Below are 15,618 nucleotides of genomic sequence, written 5' to 3' on the forward strand. Positions count from 1 at the left end.
TCAGAATAAAAGGGGTGCCGCCTTACCTCACTGATATGATGGAAATGGTATCATGTACAGTGTTGAGGGGCTGTCACTTAGGTTGGGGTAGGGAAGGCCCTTACCTCACTCATGGTGGTCTCGATAGCCAGTCTGTGGGGTGTGGCCAAACTGGACAATCCTGGATGCCTAATTGGAAGAAAGGTTTAGAAACTGGTTTCCAGAAAATAAAACTGAGGTGGGGCAAGGAACTCTGACAGGGAGAAAAGAAAATACCTATCTTCTTCCGGGGGTGGCAGTGGGGGCCCCAGGCCATCATCTGACCTTAAAGATGATGGTTGCCCTGGAGATCTTGGGAATGAAGCACTGCTCTCAGATGTTGACCTGAATAGGGTGGAAGCAAAGGTCAAAGGTCAGCAGCTAATCTCCTAAGACCTCCTCAGCACTCCTTTCTTAGAATACTTCAGGTGCCCTTAGTCCCAAAGTGCCCCTAGATTCCTTAATGGTCCCCCTACCCCAACAAGGCCCCAGGTCCCCCCACCAAACTTGCTGCCACACCGGTGGTGCTGAGGGTCCGAGGTCGGGGGGAGCTCCACTTCCAGCGGCAAGGTCAGCACAAAGACATCCAAAGTGACACTGAGGTCCCTCAGGGGCACTCGGCCCCCAATGGGGGGGCCCTCCAGACTAGAAAGCACCTGGCCTGGGACAGGGGAAAAATTAGGGGTTGCTGGAGGCCCCGGGACAAGCATAGATTCCAAGTTCTCAGTGCTAAAGAGTTACACCCATAGACTCTCCCCCACCACCAGAAAGGCAGGCAGGCAGGCTGTACTGGGGCCTGTGGCCCTCCTCTGGGCACCCCCAAACTCACCCAGGCAGGTGGGCAGGCTGCACACGGGTACTGAGCTGTGCTGCCCACGCAGCCGCACGGAGCACGTGAGGTGCAGGAAGAGCGGCGGCAGGTCATGCACGAGGCTCTCAGGCCCCGTGGGAGAGTCGCCCCCGAGGACGCTGAAGGAGTCTTCGTCAGGGTTCACCGTGTCTGCATCTGACAGCGAGGCGGAGTCCAACCCCGCAGGCCCCATGTCTGGCTCCCGGCTCTCTCGGTATTCCACCTCCAGCTCTGGGTCACTCTCAGTGACCACACAGCAGGCAGATGTGTCTCCTAGACATACATGTGGCATGGTCAGTGGGAGAGGTGGGCAGTAAAGGCTCCTGAATCCTGGCTTGAAGCAGCCTTCCCCACCTCTGGACACTTGTCCACACACCTTCTTCTCCCATGAGCTCAGCCTCTGAAAACTCCAGGTCACTGACTTTTCTGTCTATTGTGTCCCGGAGGCCTTCATCCTGGGCAAAAAAAAAGAGACAGCTTGATCCAAGACAGGACAAGAGCCACATCCAAGCCTCAGGGAACCAAGAGTCAAGAGGATCCAGGTGGGCCAAGAGGGACCTCTAGGGCTACAGGTTGGGGGAAGGAGGGAGGCAAGGATAGAAGCCGCTCACCTCTCGCCTGCTGGATGGAGGGCAATAGAAGAAGTAGTGGGGATTGGAGGGCACTGTGCGGAAGTGGAGACCACTGATTTCCAGGAACTTCTCCTGTTTGGGGGTTAGAAGGAGGCTATGTCAATCACTCCTCAGAACACTGCTACTCTAGAACAGACATCTCTACATACCCTCAACCCAGGAGAGAACATTGCCCCCTGTGCAGGCAGGACTCTACCCCCTTCCACCCTCACCAGGCTTCCCACCTGGATGAGGCTATGAAGGGCATCATGTGCCTCTCCTCTGAGCTGGCAGACGTCTGTCAGCGAGATCTCCAGGCCAGGGTCCGGGTTGCCAGGGACACGGGTGCTTTGAAACTCAGGTTCGCTTAGGTCTTCGGTCTCTATGCTGAGTTGTTAGGGGGTGGGGGTGTTGAAGTGTTACAAACCACTAAGTCCTAGAGGAGCCTGCTCCCCAACTGGGAGCAGCACACACCTGTCTATCTTTGTCTCTAGGAAGGGTGCTTAGGACAGTGGAAGAGGCAAGGAGAACCAACCCACCCACTTGGGCTCGAACCTCCATGTTTCTTAAGGCAGGACATTGCTGTGAAACAGAGGCAGAAGTAAGGTTGACTCCCAGTTTTCTGACTTGGACCACTGGGTGGAGGGTATCATTCACCGTGGATGGGGAACACAGATGGAGAAACAAGATTGGGTGGGAAGAAAATGCATTCATTCGGGAGACATGAAAGGTGGGGGATTTAGAGCTCCAGAGAGGAAGCTGGGCTGGAGTTTGGATCTGGGCATCATCAGCACTCAAACCTCTGCCTCTTCTGTTTCCCCAATGCCACATACTGCAGACACCAGACACACAGCTGTCTGCCTGCTTGCTTTCCTCCCCGCCTCCCGCTGCAGGGACATGCTGGGCCCCTCAGGTGAGCAGGGGACTCTGCAGTGCGCAAAAGTACAGTTTTTGCCTCACATATTAGTTCGGGGGATCATTCCTATTATATGAATGTTCTCAGAACAAGCTTCTACTTTCACTGATGGCAAATGGCAACTCCCTACCCCAACCCATCACAATACTTCACAGCAGAACAGAAGAGACAGGGAAAGCCAGGAGGGAGACTGCTCCCCATGCCAAATGAGAGAAAGAAGTCTGGGTGGGACGCAGGAAGCCAGCAACGAAGCACTACTGCCCTCTCTGGTGTTTGGGTGCTACCTTGCAGGGCCAGTCCCTGGGCTCAGACGATCCCAGTTGAGGTGGACTCTGTGTGCCCCCGTCCACCTTATTCTGGGACAATGCTAACCTGGACTCGGAAGCCAGGACAGCTCGTTCCCGAGGCTCGGGGCCCTCCTCGATGCTGCTGCTGAAGGGCCCAGGGCTGAGAGGACCCGGGCTTGGGGGCGCGTGAGGCAAAGCCCGAGTGTGTCCACACAGTGCGAGCAGAAAAGGCGTGATGTCTACTTCTTGCAGTAGCTCCTCACAGGCATCCACCGCCATCAGCAAGTCCTGGGAGGTCACGCTCTGTGCTTGCTGCAAACTCCGGAACAGGCCTGACAGAAGTGGAAAGGGCCACGAGGGTCAAGCTCTGGCACGGCCTCCCCAGCCCAGTCCCCACGTCTCCTCCCTGACACTCCTGCCTGTGGCCCCCCACTCACCACGGACGTAGCATCGCTGAGCGTGCTCCTGCAGCAAGGCGCAATGGTTGGCTGCCTCCTTGGACCTGGGCTCCATCCAGGCTGAGGAGGGGGAGGGCTGGTCGAGGAACTGAGTCCTAGGAATGAGGGAGCTTGGCCACCTTCCCTGTGATACCTCCCTCACCACCCACCCACAATCCATAGGTCCCCACTGAATGTATTCACGGCCCAGCAAGTTCAGCTGATTTGCTGAAGGAAGCCCAGCAAGGAGCTGGCAGGACAGGCTAAGCAGCTGAGTTCCTGCCACTGACCATCAACCTGTCTGTCCACACCCGAGTGTGTACCTGAGCCCTCGCTGGGGGACCCTGGGTCAACCATGAGGGAACTCACTGGAAGATGAGGTCTCGGGGCGCCTGAGGAGGCTGTATGCCAACCATTTGCTCCCTCAGCGCTTCCAGGGCACAGCTGTAGATGAAGACAGGACACCGGGTCCGGGGCCCATCTGCACCCTCTGTCTGTGGAGCCTGACGCCCAGAGTAAGCCTGTAAGTCCTGACGGAAGGGTGGGCTCAGCTCTCCTGGATTCTGGGCACTGTCTGTGGGAAGAGGTGTCACATGATCTTCAAGCCCTCTATAGGTTCTCATTCCCACTTCTGTGTAACTGACTTAAGAGTCAGAAGCCTTGGGCAGCTGGATGGCTCAGTTGGTTAGAGTGTGAGCTCTCAACAAGGCTGCCGGTTCAATTCCCACATGGGATGGTGGGTTGCACCCCTGCAACTAAAGATTAAAAACGGCGATTCGACTTGGAGCTGAGCTGCGCCCTCTACAACTAGATTGAAGGACAACGACTTGGAGTTGATTGGGCCCTGGAGAAACACACTGTTCTCCAACATTCCCCCAATAAAATAAAAGAAAAGAAAAGAATCAGCAGCCTTACCACCGGCTGGGGTGACATTGAGGATGGGGACCTGGGCCTTTGTAGCCCTGACCCCAGTTCCTCCCAGATCTTTCTGGCTGGAGACCCCACTCCAATCTCCAAACTTAGGCTTTGGCCCCTCTTGAGAAGGTCCCTCTTGAGAGGGTCCCTCCAGGCCATAGACAGCCAGATGCTGGACATCTGAAGAGAAAAAGAAAGACATAAATCAGAGCTGCCTGGTGACCCAGTGAGGGAGCTCAGGGGTGCGTATCTGAAGGACTAATGAAGAAGGTCTGTGGTTGGTACCTGAGAAGGTAGCGGGGAGGAAAGTCAGAAACACATGCTGGGGGGTCATAAGCCTTGCATAGCAGCGCCACTGAATTGGCTGGCCCGAGATGAGAGGCTTGAGAGTTTCAGGAGGGCCTGCACTCTGTAAGAGAGACGCACAATTAGAGCAATCAATCTATATAGGACCGTCCAACCCCTGCTCCCTTCCTCCACCCTAGAGGGTATATAGTTTGCAAGATCCAGAGCAAAGGGGAACAACAGTATTCTGTCTTTGGCAGATGGCCTTTAGTATCCTGTGATGGAAAGCTGGGGTACGAGTATGTGATGATGGACGGAGGTCAGTATGAAAAAGGACTCAAGGAGATGAATCAGTGCTGACCAAGGTAGGAAGAGCCGAGTCTTCAGTCGCCTGAGTGCTGACTGACTGATCCTTCAGGATCCCATGGACCTCCTCTGGTGGCCTCCCTGGACCTACAATGTGGGTACAGATGGGTGGAAGAGGGCAGGGCCAGCAGAGAGGCAGGGCTCTGAGGTGAAGAGAGAGGGAGACCAAAACCCAAAGACAGAAACCACCCTGTGGGGAGGGGGTGAAAAGGGGCTGGGCTAGAATCTGGTGTTAGGAAAAGAGATGGGCGCTCACCTGGACTGTGGTAGGTACGCCGCAGCACCTCACTCAAGAAGGTGGCCTGGTCGGCTGTGCTCAGCGGGATCTCCCGGTCACTCAACTCCTGCCCCAGGCAGCTGTGCAGCAGGCACAGCACCATGTCGTTGGCGGGACAGGGCCCCTCGGCGACAGGGGCGCCCTCTGGCTCTGCCCGACACACACTCCGCTCAGCACCGAGAGCCTCCTGCTGCCCAGTGCCTGGCTCAGCCCTGACAGCACAGCCCCTCCCTCCTTCAGCCTGCAAGCCTCCTCCACCCCCATCACTCCTCTGCTGGTGAGCTGACTCATCTGCTCTTGACGCTCTAATATGCCTGGGCCCACTGGCCCTCTAGCTGTGGGGCAAGTGGGTACAAAGTTCACCCACCTCTGGAAAGCAGAAGGAAGAACATCTGGAGCTGCTGGCACTGAGGCAACAGTCCCATTAGGTCAAAACGGAAAGGGATCTCATGGACACAGGTGTCTCCTCCCTGGTCTAATCCTAGGAGGGAGAGAAGGAAGACAGGAAACACGGCGAGACCACTTTTCGGTCTGTGGCTGCCTTCTCCCCACCCACTCGCCTGCTCCACCCCAGAGAACATTTCCCCACTGACCATCAGAGACTCTCGGGTCTGGGGACAGGGGACCCCATTCTTTGCTTTGGCACAGCTGTATCAGGTATTCAAAGCTCAGGAGGGAGCCTATGCAGGCAGCATCCCGAGGGTGAAGCTAAGGGAGGAACAGCAAAAGTCAAGGGTCAGCCCTTCCGAGCCCAGAGACCTTGGCCTCTGGCTCTCAAGGAAGCCCACACAACCAGATATTCAGAGGGATACGGCAGCCCACAGGCTGTGGTACTCCCCAAGGGATGGCACCCAACCTGGTAAGGGGTGGGGGACTTCTGAGGTCACTCACAGCTCGAGGGATCTCAGAGTATGTCAAGTCCTGGAGGTGCTTCCAGCTCTCGGGCCCTGGTCCTACTCGCCCATACTGCGGCTCTACCCACACCTCGGTGACCAGGTTGAGCTCCGAGTCTCCCTCCAGGGCCTCCACCTCCACGTCGTTGTCATCATCTGTTGAGAAGCTAAAGGAGGAACGGCGCTGAGCCTGGGAGAGAGGAGAGTCCAATCCACAACCACATGGCAGGACTCAGTCCAAGGAAGCAGGAAGGTGGTGGACACAAAGGACAGCCACAAGCTGCACGTGGCCTTTCTAGACCTGTGCCTGCCTGAAGCATCTGAAAACAATGGCCCTGCCACTCCCTTGGGTATGGGAGACACAACTTCAGAGGAGAAGCAGGGAGAAGGGTGAACAAGCAGAGAGATGGCTGTCCGAGAGGGGCCAGAGCTCACCTGTCCTTGGTGGAGGTGGAGTGTGGGGGGAAGAGGACGTACTGCACAACGCACGTGTGCCTCTCTTCCACGGCAGCCTGCCCTGGAGGCTCGTTCTGAAGGGAGAGCAGGAGATCGTAGGCAAACCCCAGCCCAGAAGGAGATCTGGCCCTGCCCAGCTCTGGCCCTCAGAACTTTAGTCCCCTCGCCACACCGTCCTGGGACGGGCCTCAGGCCTTGGGTCCTGTGGCCACAGGGACCCTGTGAGGCAGTTTCCAGTAGTCCCCACCCACCTCAGAGGCAAGTGTCCCTGGGATGATGGACCTTGGTAGGAGGTGTCATGAGGGACGGCACTTACCTGAATTGGAAGTTCCAGTACCATGTTGATGATTCCTTCCCCGCTGCAGGCGAAGTGGAACCCTTCAGAGAGTCGGACTCTGGAGCCCCATAAAGGTGGGGGAGGGGCAGAATGAAGTGAGGGAGAGACACTGAGAGTACACACCCCCGCCCTCCACGCCACTTCTGTACCCACCTTCCAGCAGCCATCCAGGCAGACAGGTGCCCTGGTGGCCCTGCTCAGACTATCGGTCCCTCGGGTATAACAGGTCCAATTAGGACCAGAGGCCAAAATAAGTAGAGTAAGGAAGACGAGGAGGGGACGGTGGTGCCATGTGCTGCTCTGTTCTGGACACTTTGCATAACAACAGCAGCACACAGACTGGGGCTTAGAGAGGGGCCGTGTCTGGCTTGGGCTTTCTGCCAGTGTCCAAACCCAGAATCTACACTAGTTCTCTTCCTGCCCCAGGTTGCCTGGTGGGCTCAGGGGACGTACTCAGTGAGGATGGAGAGCAGCTGGGCAATAGCGCTGAGTGGCAGTGCAGGCGCCAGTCCTGATGGGACACTCCAGAGCCAGCGCTGATGGTAGAGGTAGCGGGACAGCGACGCCAGGCTAGAAGAGGCTGAGCGGCCTGATACCAAGGGCAGGGGCCCTGGTGGCTCCAGTACAAGCAAGAAAGGTGCCCGGTAGTCCAGGGGCAGCTTCTCATACCTGGGAAACAGGAGCGACTCCCAGTTGATTGATACTCAAACCCAGCTAAGCCACAGGCCTCCCACGTGCTCCCAGCCCCAACCCCACCCTCTGTACCCACCTGATGAGTAGCTTGTCCAATGGCTTATGTAGGACCACAAGGCAGGGCCGGTCAGACAGGGCCTGTTGTGGCCCCAGCATGGGGGGGGACTTGGAGGGAGAGTTGCCCCCACCAACACCCCCTAGCCCTTTTCGTTTCACTTTGGGTGTTAGCTCCTTGCTTTGTACTCGGTGGGGGAAACGCAGCCGCAGAATCTCTTCCCGCAAGTCCGACACAATCTGAGGGGAAAATGTGATCAGACCCTTCAACTCCTATCTCCTACAGATCTGGAAGAACGGGCCCACATACAAAGTTTCTTAATCTGGGAGCTCCTCTCTCTACTGGCCTGTGGGTTTGGGGGGAGCCAATCTATACTCCAGGCTCCCTGGGCTAGGAGTCAGTCAGGGCCCCGCTCACCTTGTGCCGAGCCTGTGCTGGCGTGCCAATGGGGAACCCCAGGCGAAGAACCATGCACGGGGCCTTGGAGATGATGCGGACCATGTAGAAGGAGGACGGGGGCTGGTTTGGGGCACTGAGGAGAAACGGGAGTCAGCGAGCGGGCCTAGGTTGCGAGTCAGTGAGTTTAGGAGCAAGTAGGGACGAGGTCTGAGGTTAGAGGAGGAGACATAGGATGAGGTGGCAGGAAAGGAGTGAGGGGACAGCACTTTGCCCACCTGGACAGCAGCTTCACATAGGAATAGCCCTCCACTAGCACGAAGCTGCTCCAGTCCCGAAGCAGAGAGGTCAGCGAGGAGTGTGAGATCCTGCACTGGACGGTGCTGTAGCGCCCATTGCTACCCGGGGTGTGCAAGTGCTTGGGGATTGGTCTGGGAAGAGGGGTGCACGTCGAGGTCAGACCTCCCAGCCCCAATCTTGGGCGGATAGAACAGATTGCTACCTCTCTTCTAGGCCCTGTCTGAGGATATGGGGGTTGATGAGCAGGAAGACTAGGGAAGGGTCACAGATTTTCTTGGCCAAGGTTGGTAAGGGCTCATCTGTTGCTCCCCTTTCCTATCAACCCCTGCCGCCTCACCCCTGCTCCTCCATCGCAACTAGGGCCCGCGAAGGATACCCACGATACCCACGTGTCGTGCTCCAGGATTAGCACGAGGCGATGCATGTGTAGCCAACGCTGCCATGAATTCGCATCCATGGACAGCACTGGCTTCCAGTAGGCAGCAAACTGGGCATGGGATGAGTCAGACCCACTGTGTTGAAGAGAGAGCACCTGGGGACAGGAAGTACAGCCCTATAGGAGCATTTGTGGAGAACCAGGGTATCACCTCCAAACAGCACACAGAACCACAGGGATCGGGGATCAGAGATGGCAGGGGTTTAAAGCTAAAGGCACTCACAGCCCAGCCTGGGACAGAGGCCAAAACTGTCTCCAATACTAAAGCTAGATTAGGGTAAATGAGCCCAGGAACAGACAGTGTGGCCTTTTAAAGCTGAATCCAAGCAAAAGATGGGACTTGCCACGCTTCTATCACGGACTTTAGAAGTAAGCTGCAGAGTGATGGCAGGACCTCAGATGAGGCCACTGCTCATCAGCATAAGCTCCCTGCCTGGCAATGCGAGGCTGACAGGCGGGGGCCAAGTGTGAAGAAAGCACAGGACAAAGGAAGCTACGGTTTCCAGGAAGTGCACAGCTCATAGTGGTTGGCACTGGTGGGAAATGGGTGAAGGTGTGGAGAGGGTGGAGGCCAGAGTATGCCATGGGAGAGGGGGTGAAGGGTCTTGCAGGAGGCTGGGATACCACCTACATTCTGCAAGTCTTTACCTCTGACCCCTGCGGTCTGCTGAGCACAGCCACAGCCTCTCTCTACAGATCCTTCTCTTCCCCCGGGGGCTCGGAAGGGGTGGGGAATTGCTCTCGGAGCTCAAGAGTTCTAATTCAGGTGCCTCAGACTTGAGTGGGAAGGAAAAAGGTGGTGGTTCTGGGCTCCAGTGCCATGTCAGTCCAAGTCTGGGTGGGCATGAAATGCGGATAACGAGCGTCAGAGCCACTCACCGGGGTGGTGGAGCCAGGAGGGATGTAGAAGAGTGGCACCCCGCTCTTGGTGCTATCCGGAAGCGTGAAATGTTCTGGGACTGAAGAGAAGGACTGAAGGTGGGCTAGCATCTGGTCCGTCTGGTTAATACTGTAGGACAGAGCCAAACCCTGAGCCACACCTGACTCTGGTGGGTACAAGCCCCAAGGGGACAGGAGACCCTGGACACAAGCCTGGTCCTCAGAGTGACTCTCTCCAGCTCTCAGCTTCACACATCTGTCCCTTCACACAATAAATGGGGCATCACTACTGAGCGGTGACCTCACTCACCTCTGCAATGTGTTCCAGAACCGCCGGATAACGTGTGTACGATACAACGAGCGAATGGGTTGCCTTAGTGCACAGGACACATCATGCAGAATGTCATAGCCCCCTTCCATCGTCACTTCCACCCGAGTTCCTCGAGGGCCTTCCGGCTCCAGGGGCCAGGGTGCCACAGCCACATATTCGATACGCATGTTGTGTTTCCACAGCAGTACCAGCTTCACCTCCAGCTGGGACCCTCCTTCAGGGGAAGCAGGAGGGCTAGTTAGGGAAACAGGCAGAGGACTCCGGGCCTGGGACTGAGTCCTATCCGAATCCCCCACCTACCTCATGGAACTCTAGCCTGGCCAAAGGTTCCAAGCATGGTTCCATAGATTTCAGGCCCACAGCCTGCCAACTGACACAAAACAGAATTTTGCAGTAATCTGAAACAAAGCCAAGTAGTTCAGGACCCCACAGCACCCTCAGGGAACTCACTTTGGGCAAAAGGAGATGGAATCCAACGGCTAAATGCTAAGAAAGCTAAGCCCTGAAGGCAACTCAGAACCTACTTGTTTCAAATGACAAGGCGAATCTTTCACTGTGACACTTGCGTGTGTGTCCTCTGCTTTGTTCCACTGCGTGTGTCCACACGCAAAGTCTAAGAGACCCGTGGGATATAGCAGGGCCTAGTGACCCTTACCTTTGGCCAGTGTGACCTCTCGGACGCTGTAGCCCTCTCGAAGCCGCACAGACACGGTGCTGACCAAGTCGGCTGGCACCTCCTTCTCAGTGTGCTTCTTCCGTCGCAGAGCCAAGGCAGGGTTGCTGCTGGCGGAGACCAGGTGCTCATTAAACAGGCGGTGCTGAGAGCCTAGTGAGGGTGGGGGAGGGGACACGGTTATCTGTTAGCTGACAGAGACACAGGGGGAGGGGCTACACTGAAATCATGGGGACAGAACAGTGCCAGAGTGTCAGCCCGTTATACTTTCAGTCCCCCCCGGGACCCAAATCCTAGCCCATGCTACACTGCCCAGTTCCCACAACCACCCCAGTCTGCCTCTCACCACAATAATATTCAGGGTTCAAGGCTTCCCCACTGCGCAGGAAGGAGTAGAGGAGAAATGCCCGGTGGTAGACGGTCAGACCCAGGTTGCCTGGCTCGGGCTCGGGACAAGTGGACAGGTAGGAGCCAAATGTTGCCATTGCGATGAACTTCATCAATTCCACATTGGGCACGTGGCCAAAACTGCAGTCATAAGAGTAAACTCCTCCCACCTGGAGAAAGTGAGCAATTGGAGACCTCACTCCCAAAGTGGCACGGGAGAAGGGAGTACAAAGAGAGGAAGAGACTGGGTAGCTCCTGGACCACAGAGTGGGAAGTGGGCCAGCGTTCTCCCAGGACAGACCACTGCTCTGCAACTTTCCTTCCCTACCTCTTCTGTCTGAAGCCTGTGCCATCTGGTCACATCCTTCTTCCTCACCATCAAACACCAGCTTGTTCCCGTTCAAAAGATTTTGGCAACTGGTTCACTGGCTTCCTGTCATCATCCTGACAGACTTCAGTGTCTCTCTAACAAAGTGCTTCTCAAATTTAGGGTGAATACAAAATACCCGGGGATTTTGTTAAAATGCAGTAGGCCTTGGGTGGGGCCTGAGATTCTGCATTTCTAACAAGTGCCCTGGTGATGCTAATGCTGGTCTTTGGACCATATTTTGAACACCAAGCTGCAGATCAGAGATTGGTAAACTATGTATAACCTGTAGGCCAAATTTAGCCCATCAGCTATTTTTATAAATAAAGTTTTATTGGAACACAGCCATGCCCATTTATTTTCATATTATCTATGGCTGCTTTCACACTACAAGAGCAGAGCTGAGTAGCTGTGACAACCATATGGCCCACAAAGCTTAAAAAACTCTCTAGCTGGCCCTTTACAGAAAATGTTTGCAGACCTATTCTAGATGATTCATTCAATTCTCTGGTTCCTTAACCCTCATCTCCAGAAACTTGCTCTATTCCACTCACCTGCCTGCTGGCTACATGCTGGCCCTTGGCTCTACCTGGAACTATAGTATTCCCCTTGTCCGTGGTTTTACTTTCCATGGTTTCAGTTACCCATGATCAATCATGGCCCGAAAATATTAAATGGGATATTCCAGAAATAAATAATTCTGAAGTTTTAAATTGCGTGCCATTCTGAGTAGAGTGATGAAATATGGGCATCATCCTGCTCCATCCCGCCCAGGACGTGAATCATCCCTTTGTCCAGTGTCTCCACGCTGCATATACTCCACCCATGAGTCACTTAGTAGCTGTCTTGGTTATCAGATCGATTGTCACAGTATCACAGTGCTTGGTTCGAGTAACCCTTATTTTATTTAATAATGGCCCCAAAGTGCGAGAGTAGTGATGCTGGCAATTCGGACATGTCCAAGAGAAGCTGTAAAGAGCTTCCTTTAAGTGAAAAGATATATATGTGTATGTACAGAAAAAAATAGTACATATAGGGTTCAGTACTGTCTACGGTTTCAGTCATCCATTGGGGATCTTGGAACGTATCCCTGCAGATAAGGGGGGACTGCTATACTTTACCTTTGCAATTTCAATGGCCACATCCCACTGATTACATACAATCTTATCGCTTTAGGTTCTTTCCATCCTCCTTCTCTTGCTGCTCCTGACCTTAGTAAGACTGCCAGGCCTTCAACCTCCGCTCTCTCCAAATCTACCAGCAGTCTCCTCACTGTCCTTTCTCAACCCAGCCTGGACCCTGTATTCCAGCAACTTCATAAACATCATTCTCAACTCCCTGACCCTCTTCACTTTTCCCTGCTTCCACATCAAAACCCCAACTAGGATGACAACCTTTACACCTGGCTCCCAATGAGATCCCACTGGACCCCAAATAGAGAAAACTGCACAGTTGGGTACGTTGGTACTGCATCCAAACAGACGCCACCCAACCCAACTCATCCTTCAATGCTATCTATCCTCAATCCTGTGCCGTCGTCCCAACTCTGTCCTGCCTCCCTTACAGGGCTCATCCTTACCTTTTCCTTCAAAGAGAAATCACAGGCCCTTGGTAGAATGTGTCTACCTCTTCACTTCTATCCTTCTTGTCTCAAAGAAAGATGTGACACTATCCTGTTCCAAAGAGTCCCCCAATCTGTTTCTTAAGCCAACGTCCTCCTGTTAATTTAGGGACTTTATTTCATCAGGCTTCCTTTTCTCTCCCCTATTTTCAAACTCTGCTTCACCATGGCTCCTTAAAACCATGCTTAAGTCTGTCTCCAGCTTAAGAAACAAAACAGAAAAACACCCCTCTCCTTCTATTTCCCTTTGGCTACCATTCTCTCTCGCTCCCTACTTGATCTGAACAGCCAAATTCCTTGTGTCAACACTTCTCTCTACTTCCTTCTCGTCTATCCACTCGTCAGTCCATTGCAATCATTCCCCTCACCACCTCTTCACTAACATGGCCTGAAAATGATCCCCGTGACCTCCTAATCACCAAATCCAAAGGGCACTTTTCATTCCTCATTTTACATAATCCTTCTGCTAGATCTCACACCGTTAACTACTCCTTTCTTCCCAAAACTCTGAATTCTCTGACACCAGAATCTCTTGGTTCTTGTCTGATTATTTCCCTTCATTCTAAGCTGGGCCCTCTTCCTAGGAGACCTTTAAACATTAGTGTTCCCCAGGGTTCTTCTGCGACCCTCATCTCTTCTCATTTACCATCTGTAGGCTGACAAATCCTAACTCTCTCTCAACTATGCTGTCTCCTGAGTATCAGCTCTGCATATCCAACTGCTAACTGCTATGAACAGCAGCCATTTATCAAGTAATTATGCACTGCGTTAAGCACTTTAAATGCATCCTCTCACCTAGTAAGGTAGGTACTACCACAATCTCCATCTACATATGAATCCAACCAAGAAGTGAAGTGATGTGCCGTGTCACACAGCTAATGAGCTGGAGCCAGGATTCAGGCCAGGCAAGCCTGACTCCAAAGGCGATGTTCTTAACTGCTATCCTGTTGACCCATCAACCACAACACGCATACACCTAGATTCGTCATCGGGTCCTTGCTACGCTCATCCCAAGTGCTTCTCTTCCTGTTTGCTCTGCCAGCTACTCAGTCAGCACTGAGGTCAGAAACCTGGACACATCCTTAACTCTTCTTTCTTCCTCACCCCTCACACCTTGCTAATCATAAGTCATGTTGACTCTACCTCTTCATTTTCTCAATCCTAGCCCCTTCTCTTTTACCCTAAGTCCCCTAATTTAAGCACTAATCCTCTCACCTGACCACGGCAATTAATAACCTCCTTGCCTTCATTCCTGCCTTTACTCAGCATCAAGAGTGGCCTTTATAAAACATAAACCCAACTAGAGACTTTCCTTCTATTTATCCTCATCACCCACAGAATTATGCTGCAACTCCTTAATAGAGCAGAACCAGCTTTTCATGCTCTGGCCTATGGCCAGCCTTGTTTCCCACAGCTCTTTGCCTCCTACCCTGTAGTCCATCACTCCAAATTGGCTGTGGTTCCCTGAATATGCCACTTCCCTCCTTTGCATAAGCTAGTTTGAACTGGGTTTACAAACGAAACATTAATAACTAATCTAACGAGGGAGGTGGGATTGGAACTGACTGCCAGATTTCCAATTCTGCATTCTTTTTACTATAACATGCTGTCTCCCACCTCGTAAGGAAAGGACAAAGACGAGAGTGCTGTCTTCTCACTGCCACCTACCCTATTCTAGACATGACACCTCTCCCCACCACATACATATAATTCTGCTATTGGTTTTACCTGGGAAATCATTGCCTCAAGAAAATAACTAGCCCTACCCACCTTGTGAGATGCCGCACTTCCCTCTTCCCCTTCCTAGAAAGTCCTCACCTGCACAAAGGAACAAGCCACAGTGCCACTGCGAAGCTGGTTCAGCAGTGTCTCACAGACAGCAACATCAGGGACACTGGTCACCCCATCCGTGATCACAATGATACCTGGAGCAGGAAACATCAGACTCACACCCAGGGACACTGACCAGTCAAAGCACAGGGAGGCACTCAGTTAGGGGGCCCCGAAGACCTCAGTGTCTGCCCACCAAGGTGCTTTATAAGCCTCAAGTACCTCTCCTCTCCCTTCCCTCCTGCTTCTTCCTCTTGCGGGCTGGATCCATCTCCTCCTAAGTGATGGCCTTAGAGCTCTACTCCTTCCCACTAGGGCTCTTGATGGTTGTCAGAGCTGGGGGTACTTGAGATACACACTTACCTCTTACAAACAAGGAAACAGATCCTCTTCTCTGGGGACCACTGACCCCCTGGAGCCTCTATCGTTGCTGATAATGGCCCCACAACAACCCCCTCACCCCCGGGTCCTCCTATTTCCCCAATCCCACCAACAGTCCTTCTACTGACCTGCACTAGAGTTTGAGGGGAGCAACTGCAGCGCCAAGATGCCCTGACGAATCATACTGACCAGCCCAAGATCAGCTGTCACCATGGAGACTCCCACTTTCCGGCCTGGAGGCTCCCCCAAGTCTGGGGATTGATCCTCTGCCTGGCACAAGTTACAGAAAAGACAGAATGGGACAGATGGCATTGCCCAATCCACAGCAAAGCAGGAATTCATAGCCTAGCAATGCCAAGGCCAGAAAGGCCTAATCCTGTGAGGGCCCCAGCCCCCTGACTACGCAGCCGAACCCTGCCTGTGCTCCATCCCCCAGTGTGTGTTCAGACACTGACCCTCCGACAGGCAGGAAGTCTGGTACCAGACTAGATTGTACTGGAGCAGGGCTTCCCTACCTTTTGTCAATAGGGCCCCTTTTCCAGATTTTTCCATTGCCATTATGATGTATTTTACACATCAATGAAATTATGTCTGCAGACATATAGAGCTGCCACTTGCTGG

At 53.7% G+C, this 15,618-nt stretch overlaps 1 protein-coding gene across 2 annotated transcripts in view; it reads right to left on the reverse strand.

The window, feature by feature from the left end:
* SZT2 (SZT2 subunit of KICSTOR complex) overlaps nt 1-15,618 on the reverse strand; it is a 49,431-nt gene that overhangs the window by 19,435 nt on the left and 14,378 nt on the right. Inside the window, exons 6-35 of one of the 2 annotated variants that reach the window (XM_081055256.1) lie at nt 15,126-15,267; nt 14,605-14,711; nt 10,758-10,968; nt 10,394-10,564; nt 9,718-9,952; nt 9,408-9,537; nt 8,482-8,624; nt 8,071-8,223; nt 7,814-7,928; nt 7,418-7,635; nt 7,102-7,317; nt 6,628-6,706; nt 6,291-6,385; nt 5,854-6,022; nt 5,556-5,670; nt 5,330-5,443; nt 4,942-5,106; nt 4,681-4,772; nt 4,320-4,443; nt 4,035-4,214; nt 3,489-3,693; nt 3,120-3,235; nt 2,768-3,014; nt 1,725-1,866; nt 1,480-1,572; nt 1,245-1,323; nt 848-1,141; nt 538-679; nt 256-363; nt 105-168 (exon numbers count right to left, since the gene is read on the reverse strand). In XM_081055256.1, the coding sequence (XP_080911382.1) occupies nt 105-168; nt 256-363; nt 538-679; nt 848-1,141; nt 1,245-1,323; nt 1,480-1,572; nt 1,725-1,866; nt 2,768-3,014; nt 3,120-3,235; nt 3,489-3,693; nt 4,035-4,214; nt 4,320-4,443; nt 4,681-4,772; nt 4,942-5,106; nt 5,330-5,443; nt 5,556-5,670; nt 5,854-6,022; nt 6,291-6,385; nt 6,628-6,706; nt 7,102-7,317; nt 7,418-7,635; nt 7,814-7,928; nt 8,071-8,223; nt 8,482-8,624; nt 9,408-9,537; nt 9,718-9,952; nt 10,394-10,564; nt 10,758-10,968; nt 14,605-14,711; nt 15,126-15,267 (4,464 nt within the window). Of the gene's footprint in view, nt 1-104; nt 169-255; nt 364-537; nt 680-847; nt 1,142-1,244; nt 1,324-1,479; nt 1,573-1,724; nt 1,867-2,767; nt 3,015-3,119; nt 3,236-3,488; nt 3,694-4,034; nt 4,215-4,319; nt 4,444-4,680; nt 4,773-4,941; nt 5,113-5,329; nt 5,444-5,555; nt 5,671-5,853; nt 6,023-6,290; nt 6,386-6,627; nt 6,707-7,101; nt 7,318-7,417; nt 7,636-7,813; nt 7,929-8,070; nt 8,224-8,481; nt 8,625-9,407; nt 9,538-9,717; nt 9,953-10,393; nt 10,565-10,757; nt 10,969-14,604; nt 14,712-15,125; nt 15,268-15,618 lie in introns of both variants that reach the window. The other variant, XM_081055255.1, reaches the window with a different exon arrangement.

The sequence above is a fragment of the Rhinolophus hipposideros genome (genome assembly GCF_964194185.1).
Source record: "Rhinolophus hipposideros genome assembly, chromosome: 8".
In the NCBI taxonomy this organism is placed as follows: domain Eukaryota; kingdom Metazoa; phylum Chordata; class Mammalia; order Chiroptera; family Rhinolophidae; genus Rhinolophus; species Rhinolophus hipposideros.